Source organism: Serinus canaria, chromosome 5 (assembly GCF_022539315.1).
Source record: "Serinus canaria isolate serCan28SL12 chromosome 5, serCan2020, whole genome shotgun sequence".
NCBI classification, from domain to species: domain Eukaryota; kingdom Metazoa; phylum Chordata; class Aves; order Passeriformes; family Fringillidae; genus Serinus; species Serinus canaria.
In genome coordinates this window covers 54,095,616-54,109,356 of record NC_066319.1, presented here as the reverse complement: position 1 = coordinate 54,109,356, position 13,741 = coordinate 54,095,616, and the positions used below count along the sequence as shown (strand labels likewise).

Genomic DNA, 13,741 nt, shown 5'->3' with positions numbered 1-13,741 from the left:
CCATTTTCATATGCAGTGGAACAGAGAAATATCTGTTTTTCTCTTGATAGTTTCTAAATTAAAGAAAAGGGGAGTGAAAAACTCAAGTCTAAAAGTCTTTCAAACACATTGGATCCCATCAGCTTTCCAGTTATTTCTGTTCACTGATCAGTGGTGCATAAGCAATTTCTCTATCAAAGTGCTGTGAAAATTTAAAAAAAAAAACCAAATCTTTGCTATGCAGAACTGAGTTAAAACAGGGCTGGACCCTTTTCTCTCTCATTGTTTGGACAGTCACTGTACCTCAGCAGGAAAATGATGAAGAGTGCATAGAAGACATCACTTATGCAGCTGACCTTGCTTGAACACACGACCTAAAGGCAACTAGCTAAACAGCACCCAGAAATTAAATTGCAGAAAGAAATATTCTCAAAATACTCAATCTGAACTCATTGAGGTTAAAATAAACATTTCCATTTACTTCAGTTGGATTTGGCCAGAGAGTTTCTGCACTCTGCTTTAAATGGTTCTTCATCTGATCTCTTTTTACTGACTGAGATATCAGTACAATGCAGCTCAGACCAAAATTTATATTGCTGCACTGCTTGTATTATCTCTTCCAAAAACAGAGTAAACTTACTTGACGTCTTTGTTTTGGTCTTGCCACCCACAGAAGGTCTACCTCAGTGCTCATCTCCAGTCACAGAAGATATTATCAAAAGTTTTTGAAAGCATCTTTCAACATGAAATCTTGCATCAGTCTTCATCTTGCAAGAGAATGTCAGCTGGGGCTGTACTACTGAGAGAAGCATGAAGAAGATAAATAGCAATATTTTTCAAGTCTGACTGAGAGATTCAAGGGCACAGAGATGTCTCATCTTTCATTTTCCTACGGAAGACCATGCAATTTTCAAAGTTTCATCATTAAATCCAATTGGAAAATGCAAATGGGTCTCTGACTATCCCAAACCAAACATCAGGGAGAAAACAATCAGGCAGGTATTTGACCCCACAGCTGATTGCAGCCAAATGAGAACCAGGAGCTGGTACATCACAAATACCACAGAGGAGCCCCTGGTCTCTGTGAAAACTCCAGTTCTTCAGGTCTGAGAGCACTCTGCTCTTTTCTATCCCACACATCTGAATGAAAGACAGACACAGAGACAAATCAGCTGTATCATCTCAGAAACATTATTCCTTCATTGTGTTTTCCTTTAGGTTTTATTTCCACACAGAGATGGAACAACAGGAAATCACAGGTTTGAGGCAGTGCACAGACAGGTTCCAGCAATATGTCCAGTCAAGCTGAACTGGTACAGACAGAAATTTCACCTATTCTCCTCCACAGATGGAAACCAGCTTCAGCTTCTTTTTTCCCCAGTTCCTTCTGGTTCCTGAGAATAAATTGTTCTTTCCAAAAAGACCATGTCCAGAAACCTTCTCCAGAACACAGAATCACAGAATTTCTAGGTTGGAAGAGACCTTTAAGATAATCGAGTCCAACCCACGCTCCAACACCTCAACTAGAACACGGCACCAAGAGCCACAGAACCAAAGTAACTTTTTTAGACCAAAAGGAAAGTACCTATCAAGCATTTCTTTAATTTTCAGAAGAAATGTTTCACTTTCAACACAGATACCAAAATGAAATTCAGTTCTCTGCTTACCTTAGCTTGCCACCCTACAGTTCCTTCCGGTCCCACCTTAGCCCTCAGCAGTCTGCAAGCACTGACAGACCCTTGTGGGGTCCTGTAGCACCTCACTGCAAGTGGCACTGGTAGGAGTTGATGGAGAAGTTGCCTGAAAACTTGATAAACCTGGTCATAACTGACCTTGAATCACACACAGCATCTGCAAAATCACATGCAACAGTTCTCACAAACTGGCACTGTAATATTGGGGTCTTCTTCCTCCCTCTCATAAAGCCTTAACTAGGGCACTTGGTAAAGATCATACGCTTCTTCTTATCAATGTTCTTTGCTATCAAGGAACTCCTGCAACTCAATTCTACTTCTAGAAGGTGTTTAAACCACCATCAAATCTTCTTTAGCATTCTCAGCCTTCTCTATCCCAGCTGGCACCAGAATATCCCTCCTATCACCACACTATTTATTGGGCTCTAAGACTGTTTCCCATTATTCTATACCCAGCCAATTCACACATATTCAGGTGAGTTCATTCCCAGAGTGGGAATTTCCTCCACTGTAGGAATCAGCACCTCCCAAAGGTGCTCTGCCCCGAGGAGCCACAGGGGGGCAGTTCATCAGTCCCTTGTCTCTCTGGGGTATGTTTGCAGTGAGGTAGGTGCATGTCCAGAACAGGAGTCCAAAACAGAGCCTGGCAGTCACCAAAGCAACTTCCCACCAGCTGTACAACCTCCCACACTTGCAGTTCTGTACAAGTGACAAAATTTAACAGCAAACTCTTAACTTTTAAGGCTGCTTCTCCTCCCAGGTGCTCTGCTGGCACTAGGCAGCCTCTGCTTTCTGTGCACCCCCAGCTAAAAGTGACCCATTTTTGGGGATTCTGATGAAGTTGTGGCCACAGAATCTCTTTTAGCTCACAGCACTTAGGACTGCACGTGGTGTCGTCAGCTACTTCCTGCAGCTCTGTCAGAGCAGCCTCTGAGCACGGCACGAGCTGGAGCACTCCATCGTCTGTCTCCTCTGTGAAAACCAGGGGAAAAAAAGGAAAAAAAAAAAAAAAGGTAAGTGTTCCATCTCTGAGTCAAGGCAGTGTTTTCCTTTGTTCTGTTTTGGTCACTGTTTCTCCATGCTGTGTGTCTCTGCTCAAGAAATGCAGATTGTGTTGATGCCTCACCATAGTCTAAATCTCCTTGTGACTGATTGATTAATTAATTGCAGGGGTCTGTATTAATTAATTGCAGTTGATATACCTCCTCCTACCTGTCTTCCTTATGAATTCCCTTTCCTATAAAAAATATATTTCTCTTAGAAATCAACTTTAGTAGCAGTCAGGGATAGATGATTACTAGGATTGAAGGATTTCGGCAGAATAGAGGCTTCTGTGAGGTGGGTTTTAGGTACTACTGCAGTGAATGAGCCATGAATACAGAATTATAATAGAAATATGAATGCTGGGCTTCTTTTCAGGAGAATTCACATCCAGCCTCTCCTCTTTTCCTTACTCTGCTGGAAAAGCAAGGCAGGCATTTAATTGTCAAGTCTACCTGCTGGTCTATAAAGATTGGATACACTAATTGGATATACTAAATTCCTTCTTTTTCTCCACCTTTTATTCACATAGCACTGCTGATATCTGGCACTCAGGGATGTGGAGGCTAACTGGAGTTTAAATTAACTTTTTTTTTTGGTCAAATATTTTCAGAGTTGACTACTTTTCCAAAGACCAAAGAGCATCTGAGTTTATTTTAAACCTGTCCTTTTCATAATCCCATTTAGATCTGCTGCTGCCTCTAAACCAGCAGCTCTTTAACTTCCAGCAACTTTGTTGTGGGGAAGAGGGGTGTAGGGGAGAAACAAAAAACAAAAAACAAAAAACAAAAAACAAAAAACAAAAAGAAAGCAAAAAAAATACAAACCCCACCCCCCCCCCCCAAAAAAAAAAAAAACAACCAAACAAAAAAACCCAAAAAAACACTTATTCTGCTCATTCGTACACAATGGGCAAAACTGATTTTCTTCTGAGAAGTTTTCCAAAGTTCTCTACACAGGACACTATATTTAAAGAAATTTAAAGAAATTTAATTTGAATTGGGCACCCCCTCTGCACAGATTTCTGCCTGAAAGTGCAGATGGTTCTTTCAGGTCCAGCATTTCCCAAGTCTCAAGGGAAACAATGATCTTACAGCCTTGCCATGATCATACAAATAATTTTGCTGTCAAGTGTCAGGATGCTTTGGGAAATGTCTACTAACTGGGATTTTTACATTAACAACTTCCAGGATAGACCCTAAGTGTGCCAACAAACAAAGATGCTCTTTGTGGTAGGTGTATAAAGAGCCAGAAGAGATCAGAGATGAGGATTCAGACAAAACACCACCGATTCAGCAGCAGTGAGTGTGCTCACAGAGATGTCAGAGGTGTGCACATGCAAAGAGCAATCTTTGAGCGTCACAGGTTTTTTTGTATCACTTAAGTCTTAGGGGGAAAGCCTTGCTGTTGGTATGGTAAGGTAGCTACAGGAGGTGACCTAGATGTCAAAAAAGAAAATGGAAGTTTTCCAATTAGTTGAGAGCAAATCAGAGGACAAAAAGGAGCAAAGAAATTGTTTTTCACAGTAAATGGAGAAGGAGGAAATATTTGTGTCTAAGTTCAGATCACTGTTAAATACTATTTGTAGGCACTGTTAAAAATAGGATTGTTTCAAGTAAAAAGGCACTGTGGTTTTTGCAAGGCTTTATAAGTCCTACTTTGGGTGCTCAGAGACATCCACTTTAGACAAAAGTAAAACAATTTTAAGATGAAACTATCTAGACTAGTCAGTAGCAGCCATTATGTGAGTGAGCCCTGGTCTAACAGATCATTAAATTATTCTGGGCAACTCTTTGCTCTGTTTTTCCCCAGCACCATCTTTAGTACTGATGATGCCACCAGAGCAGCTTCCATACAGACCCACAAGGGCAGGGCCAAGACTCCTATCAGGTAGAGATAATCTACTGCCACAAGGTCAAAGCCCAACACTATCTTACATTTTCCTGGAAAGAGAAGCCATCTTATCTGTGCTCACTCTGCAGCACAGTTAAGCCATGTTCTGACTGGGGGATTTAACAGAGATGAAAGAGACAAATGCATTTTGGGGTTGCAGAAAGAGCCTGTGATCCCTGTGACTGTAATGATTGCAGTGAAGGTGTCAGTGAAGGAAAGAGGGGACACTTGTGGGAGTTTGATCAGATGTGTTTGGTTATAAATATGTTCAGCAACTCCACCTGAACAGTTTCTATCCCAGAGATGATTTTGAGTCACAGTAGGTTGGGGTGGACATGGCTCTGGCCTGGGCCTTTCTAAGGCTCTTAGTGTGTTTCTAACTGCAGGTGTCAAAGGTTTGGCAGGAGTTTCCTGTTTGAAGGCCTGGAGGCCGAGAATAAGGAAGATGATATCCTAAGTAGCTGCTGGGGAAATCCTAAAGTCTAAAGGATAACAGAGCACCCTTTTAAAGGGGAAGAGTGGTGGGTTTGGACATAGGTTTTGGTGCTTCTTTGTTCAGCTGCCTGAAGTCAGATTTTCCTTAAATCTGACAATATTCATCTCTAGACACATTCTTCTCTAACAGTGTGTCAGCCAGACCTCCTCACCTTGTTAAAACATCCTGTTCCCTGATATCCTAGCCTGCTCTCCAACATCCCAGGAACCCAGAGCAGTATCCACCCATTTCTACACCTTTAGTGCCAAATCTGCTGGTACTTGGCTGTGCTTCAGCATCCTTGAGCATCCTGATACAGGAGAGAGGAATGGGAATCCTTATCCTCTTCTTCTAGAACTTCTTAGTATCAGCACAAGCCAGTAGGAAAGTTTGGTCAGCTGGGTTTCCAAATGGGTCCCTTTAACAGAAACTATGTACAATTAGCCTCCAATGTCAAGGCCACCAATTAAGTTGCAATAGCTTTAGGGAGTCATTGAGTGCTTGGTGGTTTCAGGTGTGGTGAGGTGTGAAGCAGAGCTGCTCTCAGTTGCTCACTTTCACTGCCGCTGCTCCAACCTACATTAACCTCAGCCTTTTGACTTGACAGGCTTTACAGTTTAGCCCCACGTTTATGACAGCTTTTCTGAGCTTCCTGATGCTTCTCCTGGCTATGGAGCCATTGCTCTGGCTCTGGGATCTTTTCCACACAAGCTGGTGGGTACCAGGGAGAAAATCTGCCCTGCAATAGCTGCACTCTGATGCTCTCAGAGAGGACTGAGAAACTTTGCTAGGTCTGAAGTCCCAAAATCGTAACTCATAGCCTTTGAATCATGAGACCAAAGTCTACTGGTACAGGTGGATTTTTGAGTCTATTTTTTGCCTGTGAACTTCCCCTACCTACAATGTTTAAGCAGTTTCACCTGCTTTTATATACCTGGTCTTAAACCCAGTACAAGGATCTTTTGTCAACATTTCTCTCCCACCCACCAGACATTCTTCTCTCCTGTGCAGTCCCTGTCCAGGTAGCATGGCACTAGGACACTCAGATTAAGGAAGGATCACTTTTTAAAACTGGGCCTTTGTCAAACCTGAATGATGACAGTTCCCCTTACAATACCACAGCTGCTCATTTTAGCAAATTAGCACATTTAGTACTATTGTGGGATTTCTAGATTGTGGAAAGGGGGAAGTGAATGTATGGATTTATGTAAAAACCTGCACTGAGGTATTTAAAAATCTACAGTCCTTGAGAGTTCAGATCTGTGAACAGTGTTATCTTGAGGTAAATAAGTATCTTTCCCCCCTCAGGAAAGATTGCTGAGCTCCTCACTTCCTGAAAGGCAATTGATTAATAACTTCTCTCTTCTACCACATATCTTTTTCATTTTTATATTTATTATTATCTTCATTTTAATATCTTTGTATGACTGCTTATATATGCATTATATCTCTTATCTGCAGTATAGAATTAAATATGAAGGCTGAATAACTAATCCCAGGGTCTTGCTGCTTTCAGCCTCCAAATGCTGAAACTTGTTTTAACCAGCACTAGGCAAAAGAGGGGTTACCTCCACCACTGGAAGAAAGGTATTTTAGGATAGAGTTGTGCTCAGGCTGGATTCCCAGGATAGCTTTAAAACACTTTTTTTTTCTAAACAGAGATTTAAAATTGTATTGTGCCAAGATTATATATTCATATATTATGTTCAAATTTGAAACCAAGTTGCTTGAAAATATATGGGTTTATGTTCAAATTTCAAACTATACAGCTTCAAATCCCACTGTGTTGTGTGTGTCAGTAAAAATGATTGGTCTGATGGGTAACCAAGTGCAGCCATGGCTGTTTCTCCTTTTTATGCTGAGATTTGCTTATAGGAGTGACTTCATTTACTGACTTGTTTATTAATAATGGAAAAAAAAATTCACTGACTTGCTGAGCACATGGGCCATGATCTGTTTCTATTCAAAGACATCATAAACACCTTTCCTTCTTTCAAGAACAGCAGAGCAAATAGCACAGCAATTTCTTAGTTCCAAGTTAAGAGACACAAAGGTTTATCAGTTGATAATTTACAGGCAATTATTTTAAGTTCTGCATGAGAAGAAGCCCAGGTTCAGACGCTGGAGGAGTGATGACAAGCACTGTAGGGTACCACACTCTACCAAGGAAAGCACACAAAATCCCTCAGGAGAAACTCAGGTCCTCTTTCCTGAAGGTTGATTTATGCTTTGAGACACTCAGGTTGTTTTCCTCTAGAGATACTGGGGACAGGAAGGAAAGTGTGAAGGGAAAGTTTGTTTTCATTTTAACCATCACAGAGGTTATTTCACATTGTTCCTAATATCCACATAAATGCCTCAAAACTTTCGGCTCTAACAATAAGGCCTGGAAGAGATGGATGATCAGAAAAAATTTAGAAAATAAAATAAATATTAATTAATGTGCTTTGCTCATGTAATTGTACTCATGTTATGGATTTCACTGTGTCCTTTTTTTCTTCTGTCCCTGTGTATATCAGATGAGTTACTCCAAAGACTTTCAACCAGTCTCTGTCCAACTATTGTGCTTTTTTTGACTTATTCTTCTCTGCTTTGTAACAATAACTGTAATTTTCTTTTTTTACTTTTTCTAATAGTGGCTATTTTTATCACTCCAACTTCTCCTTTGGAAATTTAAACAGTTTCACATGAGCAGTTCATACACAAATAACAAAAAAAAAAAAAAAAAAAGACAAAGTAAAGCCTTTTGCTTTCCTGCTTGTTTTCATTTTGTTTTTTTTTTACACTTCAGTTTTACTGAAAAGACTTTTCTTGAGAAAAGATTAATGCAACTGGCCCAAATGAGCAGCAGGAGCCACTGCATTTTAGGAGAATGAAACGTATTTATCTAATTGTCTAACAGCGTGGACACAGCATAAGAATATTAGAAATGGAAGAGTGTAAATACAGGGCAGGCATCCAGCAAATCTTCATGATCTCTCTGTCCTGGAAGATGAGATGTTTTGCACATCTTGAAGGTCAGAAAGGCGCATGTAACTGCGGTATGTCTCGTGCTCTCACAGAGCAAGAAGCCTCAGAGTGCTAACAAAAATATATCGAGCAGCTGATGCAAAACACAGCTGCTGTAACACCTATGATTGGTGAGACCTAGCAGATCAGGATAGGCCACAAAAAGGTGAAAACAGCTACTGTGGAGAGGCTTGCTCAACTGAAGGATTCAGGGCAGCAAAGATAACTCATTGGAACAGTTTGTGTCTCACAAATGTGTTCTTGGATATTGCTCATCCTTGTCATCATCACTACATTTTACCCTTTATAAATGCTTGAAAATTGCTGGGTGTGATAAATCTCTTGAGTTCTGGTGTACAAACCAAAACTGATCATCACATATATTAATAGAAAATGGTGCCTAATTTTTTTCACTGGTGTAATTATTACTGTTTTCATTTGAATTAATATTTGAGGTGGAGGTTCTTCTTCGACATCCCAGAAGACAGAACTGGGAATCGTCTGGGCTGTGCCAAGCATCAAACTATTAAACTCTAAAGGTCTGAGAAGACAGGAATGTGCTTTCAATTGAAGAGGGCCGTAGAGGCCCTCAGAAGCTGCCTTTAGTCACAGGGTGGATTGTGGTGTTACTTCCTTCCTCTTATGGGTGTATCAACACAAGAGAAAATGTCACCAGGAGAAATGTCGTAAATTTTCTGCTGAGTGCTGCTTTGTGATTTTCAGTTTGAGGGGAAAACCTCTCTGCAGGCCTGGAGAACTGAGTGGAGGCAAGTGAAGCTCTGAACTGGGGGTGGATGCAGTGGCCAGTGGAAGAAGACTCTTTCCTGGACAGGGCTGAGAGCCTGGAGAAGGTGAGGAGTGGAGCAAATGGGTGGCCTCTCCTCCTTCCTTACACTGGGCTGGGACTTAGAGCACTCCTTCTCCAAAGCTCCAAAGTTGACAGGCCAAAGCTTCGGGACAATCCTTCAGCACCTGATTTTCTTTTGAAGGGTAGGTCCATGCCCATGGCTGCACTTTGTCAGCTGAGGCATCGTGCTTGGCACTGACAGCCACTTACATGTGAAGCTCTCTTCGGCTCAGCCCCAGCCCTGTGGCTTAGTCCATATGCCAAACACCAAGGAAAAATGCCTGCTCCAGGCAGGCAGCTTAGAAAGTCACAGGCATCTCCTTCCTGAGGCTCCAAGAACCTCTGTGGTGTGCAGGTGTAGAGCAGCTCTCAGACCACCAGGAGTGTTTTGAGTCAAGGACAAGCTCTGTATGACAGTTTATAGACGAGGCCTGGGCAGAGAACTACTGTTGACCCTGAAATCCAGCACCTTTTTTATCCCCTCTACACAGCAGATTGGTAGGTGGCCCAGAAGAGACCCCTCCTCTTCCACCAAAGGTGGCAAATGCTTGGAGGCAGCAAAAAACACGTCACCACCAGCCCTTCTTGCGACCACAGTGTTCGTAAGTTAACACCAGCTCAATCACCCTCTGTGTTAAGAACCTTTTTCCACTAGCCAACCTAAACCTCCCCTGACACCACTTCAGGCTATTCCCTCAGGTCCTGTCAATGGTCTGAGTACTCTGCCATCTTCTCCACACAACAGTGAGGATTCTTTTCTCTAGTCATTCTGAAGATGAGACAATACTGAACACAACATTTTTTTTCAAATACATCTAAGCTGGTCCACAACTTCATATTCATCTGCCTCATTTTTGTAGGCTGATCCCCATGTGAGATTTTGGGTGCAGGTGATACTTGGCATGAGGAATGATGGCAGGTTTAGCATTTACAGTATGATTTTAGGATGGGAACTGACAAAAAGAAGATAGATGATTTTATGTCCAGGGACAAAACTTCACATCCCCCTTGAGAGAGCTTCCACATAGCCACCAGAATGCAGTCCAACTCTCAGAGGTGGAGGAATGTAACCCTCTCTTTCTCAGTTCATGTCTGAGGAGGAACCTTTTAAACATCCTCCATTCCACTTGCTCCACAAACATGTCAAGTTGGGACCTATGGGACCATAACCTTTACTGATACATTTTTAAGTGATGCAATGCTAACCTTCCACCTTGTCTTCTGCTTCTCAGGAAATATCAGCTGGAAAAAGAATAATGGAACGCTGTCTACAGGAAAATTGTAACTCTACTTGCCCAGAAATTCCTTATCAAGACAGTCAGATACTCCTGGTTGCTGTTTACAGCATTGTTTTTGCTATAGGCCTTCCAGCAAATTGCTTAACTTCTCTGCTTGCGTTTGTACAAATCAAAAGGAATATAGTAGTTGCCATCTACATTTTCAGTTTATCATTGTGTGATCTGATGTATTTAAGTACCTTGCCTTTCTGGATTATCTATGTGAGAAACGACCACAACTGGACCATGGGTGATATTACTTGCAGGATAATAGGATTCATCTTTTTCTGCAATATCTACTTCAGCATTCTGCTTTTGTGTTGCATCTCTGTGGATCGTTATGTGGCATTAGTGTATCCTCTGGAATCAAGGGGGAGAAGACAACAGAAAAAGGCCACCATAATAGTCTTTTTTCTCTTTGCTGTGGTTGCAGGAATCCACACTCCAGTATTTTTTATGGAAGATAAACAAAACTGTACAGAGGTGAAAACCTGCTTTGAGACAGTGCCTCTTGACATATTATTGGCTTATTTCAGCTTTGCTAGATTCCTGTTTGGATTTCTTATACCCTTCATAATCCTGATTTTTACAAACCGCAAAATTTTACAAGCTACAAAAAGAAGCAGCAGCTTGACTTGTCAGGAGAAAGCCAAAGTGAAGCGTGTGGCTATTGCCATTATTGTTATTTTCTTGATCTGCTTTGCTCCATATCACGTGGTTCTCATAGTAAGAGCCATTTACTTTATATTTCATCAGGACTGTCCATGTCCATTTGAAAATAAGATATATTCAGTTTTTACAGTGTTTCTGTGTTTAGGCACTGCAAATGGTGTTGCTGATCCAATCATCTATGTTCTAGTCAGTGAAAACGTCAGAAAAGACTGTTATAGGAGCCTGAGAAGATGGAGATGGAACTCATCCAAGGTAAATTCATCCAATGATCACAATACTGACAACATATAATTGGAAACGCTAAAAGAATCAGAGGAAGAGGGCCAAAGAAAAGAAAACAAAGAAATAACAGATTCATCTGACATTCATAAAGCCTCTACCAGTGGCAGAGACCAGGAAAGTGGCAGCTAGCTGGCAGCTGCTGAAGCAAATAAGAAGATCCCAATGCCAGCTGCAGGACACAAGTTTTTACATGCTGACATCATCTTGCATATCCTGCATGGGCCACTAACTCCTTGAGGACACCATGGGAGCAATAATTCACATTTCTCTTTGTCTCCTACAATAAACTTTGCCCACCACTATCACTGATGAAAATACTGCTTTGCTAAGGATATGTGAAATAAATGAAGTAATTTACTTTAACTCAAATTGCGATCTTAAAAGTTTGGGGGTTTTTTTGACTGACTCTTTCTCTCATATGTAATAAAACCAGTTTTATCTTCTGAGAAAAACTTTAAAAAAGCATTGCAGAGGAGAACAATATACTGTTCTTAATGTTGAAATTTTTGCTTCTTGAGAAGGTGCATGTTCCAATTCTCATACATGTGCTGTGCTGTTACCGTTTGTGGTTAACCAGTGGAAAATATTAAAAATTAGTAAACATTTTCCTCCTGCTCTAGTGTGTGACTTCAGGTACATCACACATTCCAGGAGAATTAGATGGCAAAAAAAAAAAAAAGCCTGATAACACAGACTAACAGTACTACTGCTGCATTAGTCAAGATCTGCACTGACCTGAAATTCTTAAAATGTGTAATTCTAATGGTTGATAGTTTCCAATTAGTAAATTTTACTTGTTTTGCAGTCAGACCTAGAATGCACTGAAATATACAGAAAATGTATACATTTCCAAGTGGAGTCAGGGACTGCTTTTATGCCACCTCCAAACGTTTGTTGAACTCTTGTTTCGTTTCTGACTAAGCTAACCCTTCCCTTTTGTAACTGATCCCACTTTTACTGTGTAGGAGTCTGCAGAAGCTGTGGGTAGGCTCCCGGATGGTATGGAAGGTTGGCAGTCTGGAGAGCACAGTCCTTCCTCCCCACAGTTGGGAACTCCCTCAGACATGCTGGGGCAAATTTCACTGTTGCTGCTGCCACTTCTATTATTAACTTGTTGATAGTAGTACCTTGTGCCTTTTAACAAGTATTTAAAAAATAGGAATGATACAAATCTGGCAATGTTTATCTCAACAACTTCTTCATATTTTTATGTGATTCAACAGACAGATCATGAATCAGTTTGAGTACAAGTTTGTAGAGCATTTCATAGCATCATTCCATTTAATCTGTGGTGTTGTATTTCTGAGACACGTTGAAATTGTTATTGACATTGACATTTCTGCATTGAACTAACATTAACCACTCTTATTATAAATACAACACTTTTTGTCTTAAAACTGCCATAGGTATCTTTGGATGTTATTTTTATGTATGTTATGTTTTATTCTTATATATTCTTACACTTTTGTAAAGAACTATTGTGCCAAAATTATGTATCCTCAATTTATTATATTTATTACAAATTTCATTTTTTAATTATTGAATGACTCCTCTGGTATTTATATGTGAAATGGCTTTGTCCTCAATAGTAGTCCACATAATACTAAATTGGAGATGGTTTCTTAGAAGAATGTGACATTCTGTTGTGGTGTTAATTAAAAATTCTGTATTTCTATTTTTATATGCATCTCAGAGAACAAATTCTCTAAGTTATCATTGAGAAACCTGCAAGGTGCTGAGTATCTGTAACTTTCAATTGCTAAAGAATTCTGCAGCAGCAGCAGAACATAGCTGCTGACAGCCCCTGCCAGCCAGAGCACTGGTGACTCATCTCTGAAGACAGAGATGCAAACTGCTTCGACCTCAGGATTTTCATAGTCTGAAATCAAACCTTAATGAAAAACAGCAGTGAATTTAGAAGACTCAAGAGGTACAGGCTTCTGAACTGATTGACATGGATGTAAGTTAGCTCTTGACCTCGATGAATATAAACGTCCCTGATGATTTTCCTCTGATAAGAAGTGAGTGCTGAGGGAGGGGATTGTCTTGCTCTGGGCTGAGCTGGTGCGGCCTCACCTCAAGTCCTGTGTGCAGATTCAGGAGCCACCATATAGAACTGACATTAAGCTGTGGCTCTCCTGGGGTCACAGTGTTGGAATGCCGGCTAGCAAGCTCCCAGAGTGACCGGAGGGACACACAAGAGAGGCTGTCCCTGAGCTCCCACCGAGACCTTCCCGGTGGCAGTGGGTGCAGCGGCGTGGGTGACACTGCAGCAGGACACCACCAGGATCCCGAGGTAAAGAGCCGAAGGAGAGGACACTCATATGTAGTCCAGTGAAGCTTTATTCAGAGGATGGCTCAGGGACGAGTGACAAGGGAACAGTAGTCCAGCTAGAGTTTTTAAAGGAGGCTACTTTAGGGGGTGGAAAGATCACATAACCAACGGGAGAACACTCCGGGAAGAGCACGGGATCTAACAAGACAATGGGGTTAACATAGGGGAGGACAGAAGTCTCTAAAAGAAATCAACCAGGGCATCAAACATTCGAACATTGGAGAACAAAAGGGGTGG

The 13,741-nt window shown here is 41.2% G+C and overlaps 1 protein-coding gene across 1 annotated transcript; it reads left to right on the top strand.

Annotated features, from left to right (window-relative positions):
* Nucleotides 1-1,200: 1,200 nt before the first annotated feature.
* GPR132 (G protein-coupled receptor 132) lies at nt 1,201-12,454 on the top strand. The gene is made up of 4 exons (XM_009102320.4): nt 1,201-2,686; nt 8,815-8,942; nt 9,430-9,540; nt 10,171-12,454. The coding sequence occupies exons 2-4, from the start codon at nt 8,886-8,888 to the stop codon at nt 11,176-11,178; spliced, it is 1,176 nt and encodes a 391-aa protein (XP_009100568.2). The 5' UTR covers nt 1,201-2,686; nt 8,815-8,885; the 3' UTR covers nt 11,179-12,454.
* The last annotated feature ends 1,287 nt before the right edge of the window (nt 12,455-13,741 follow it).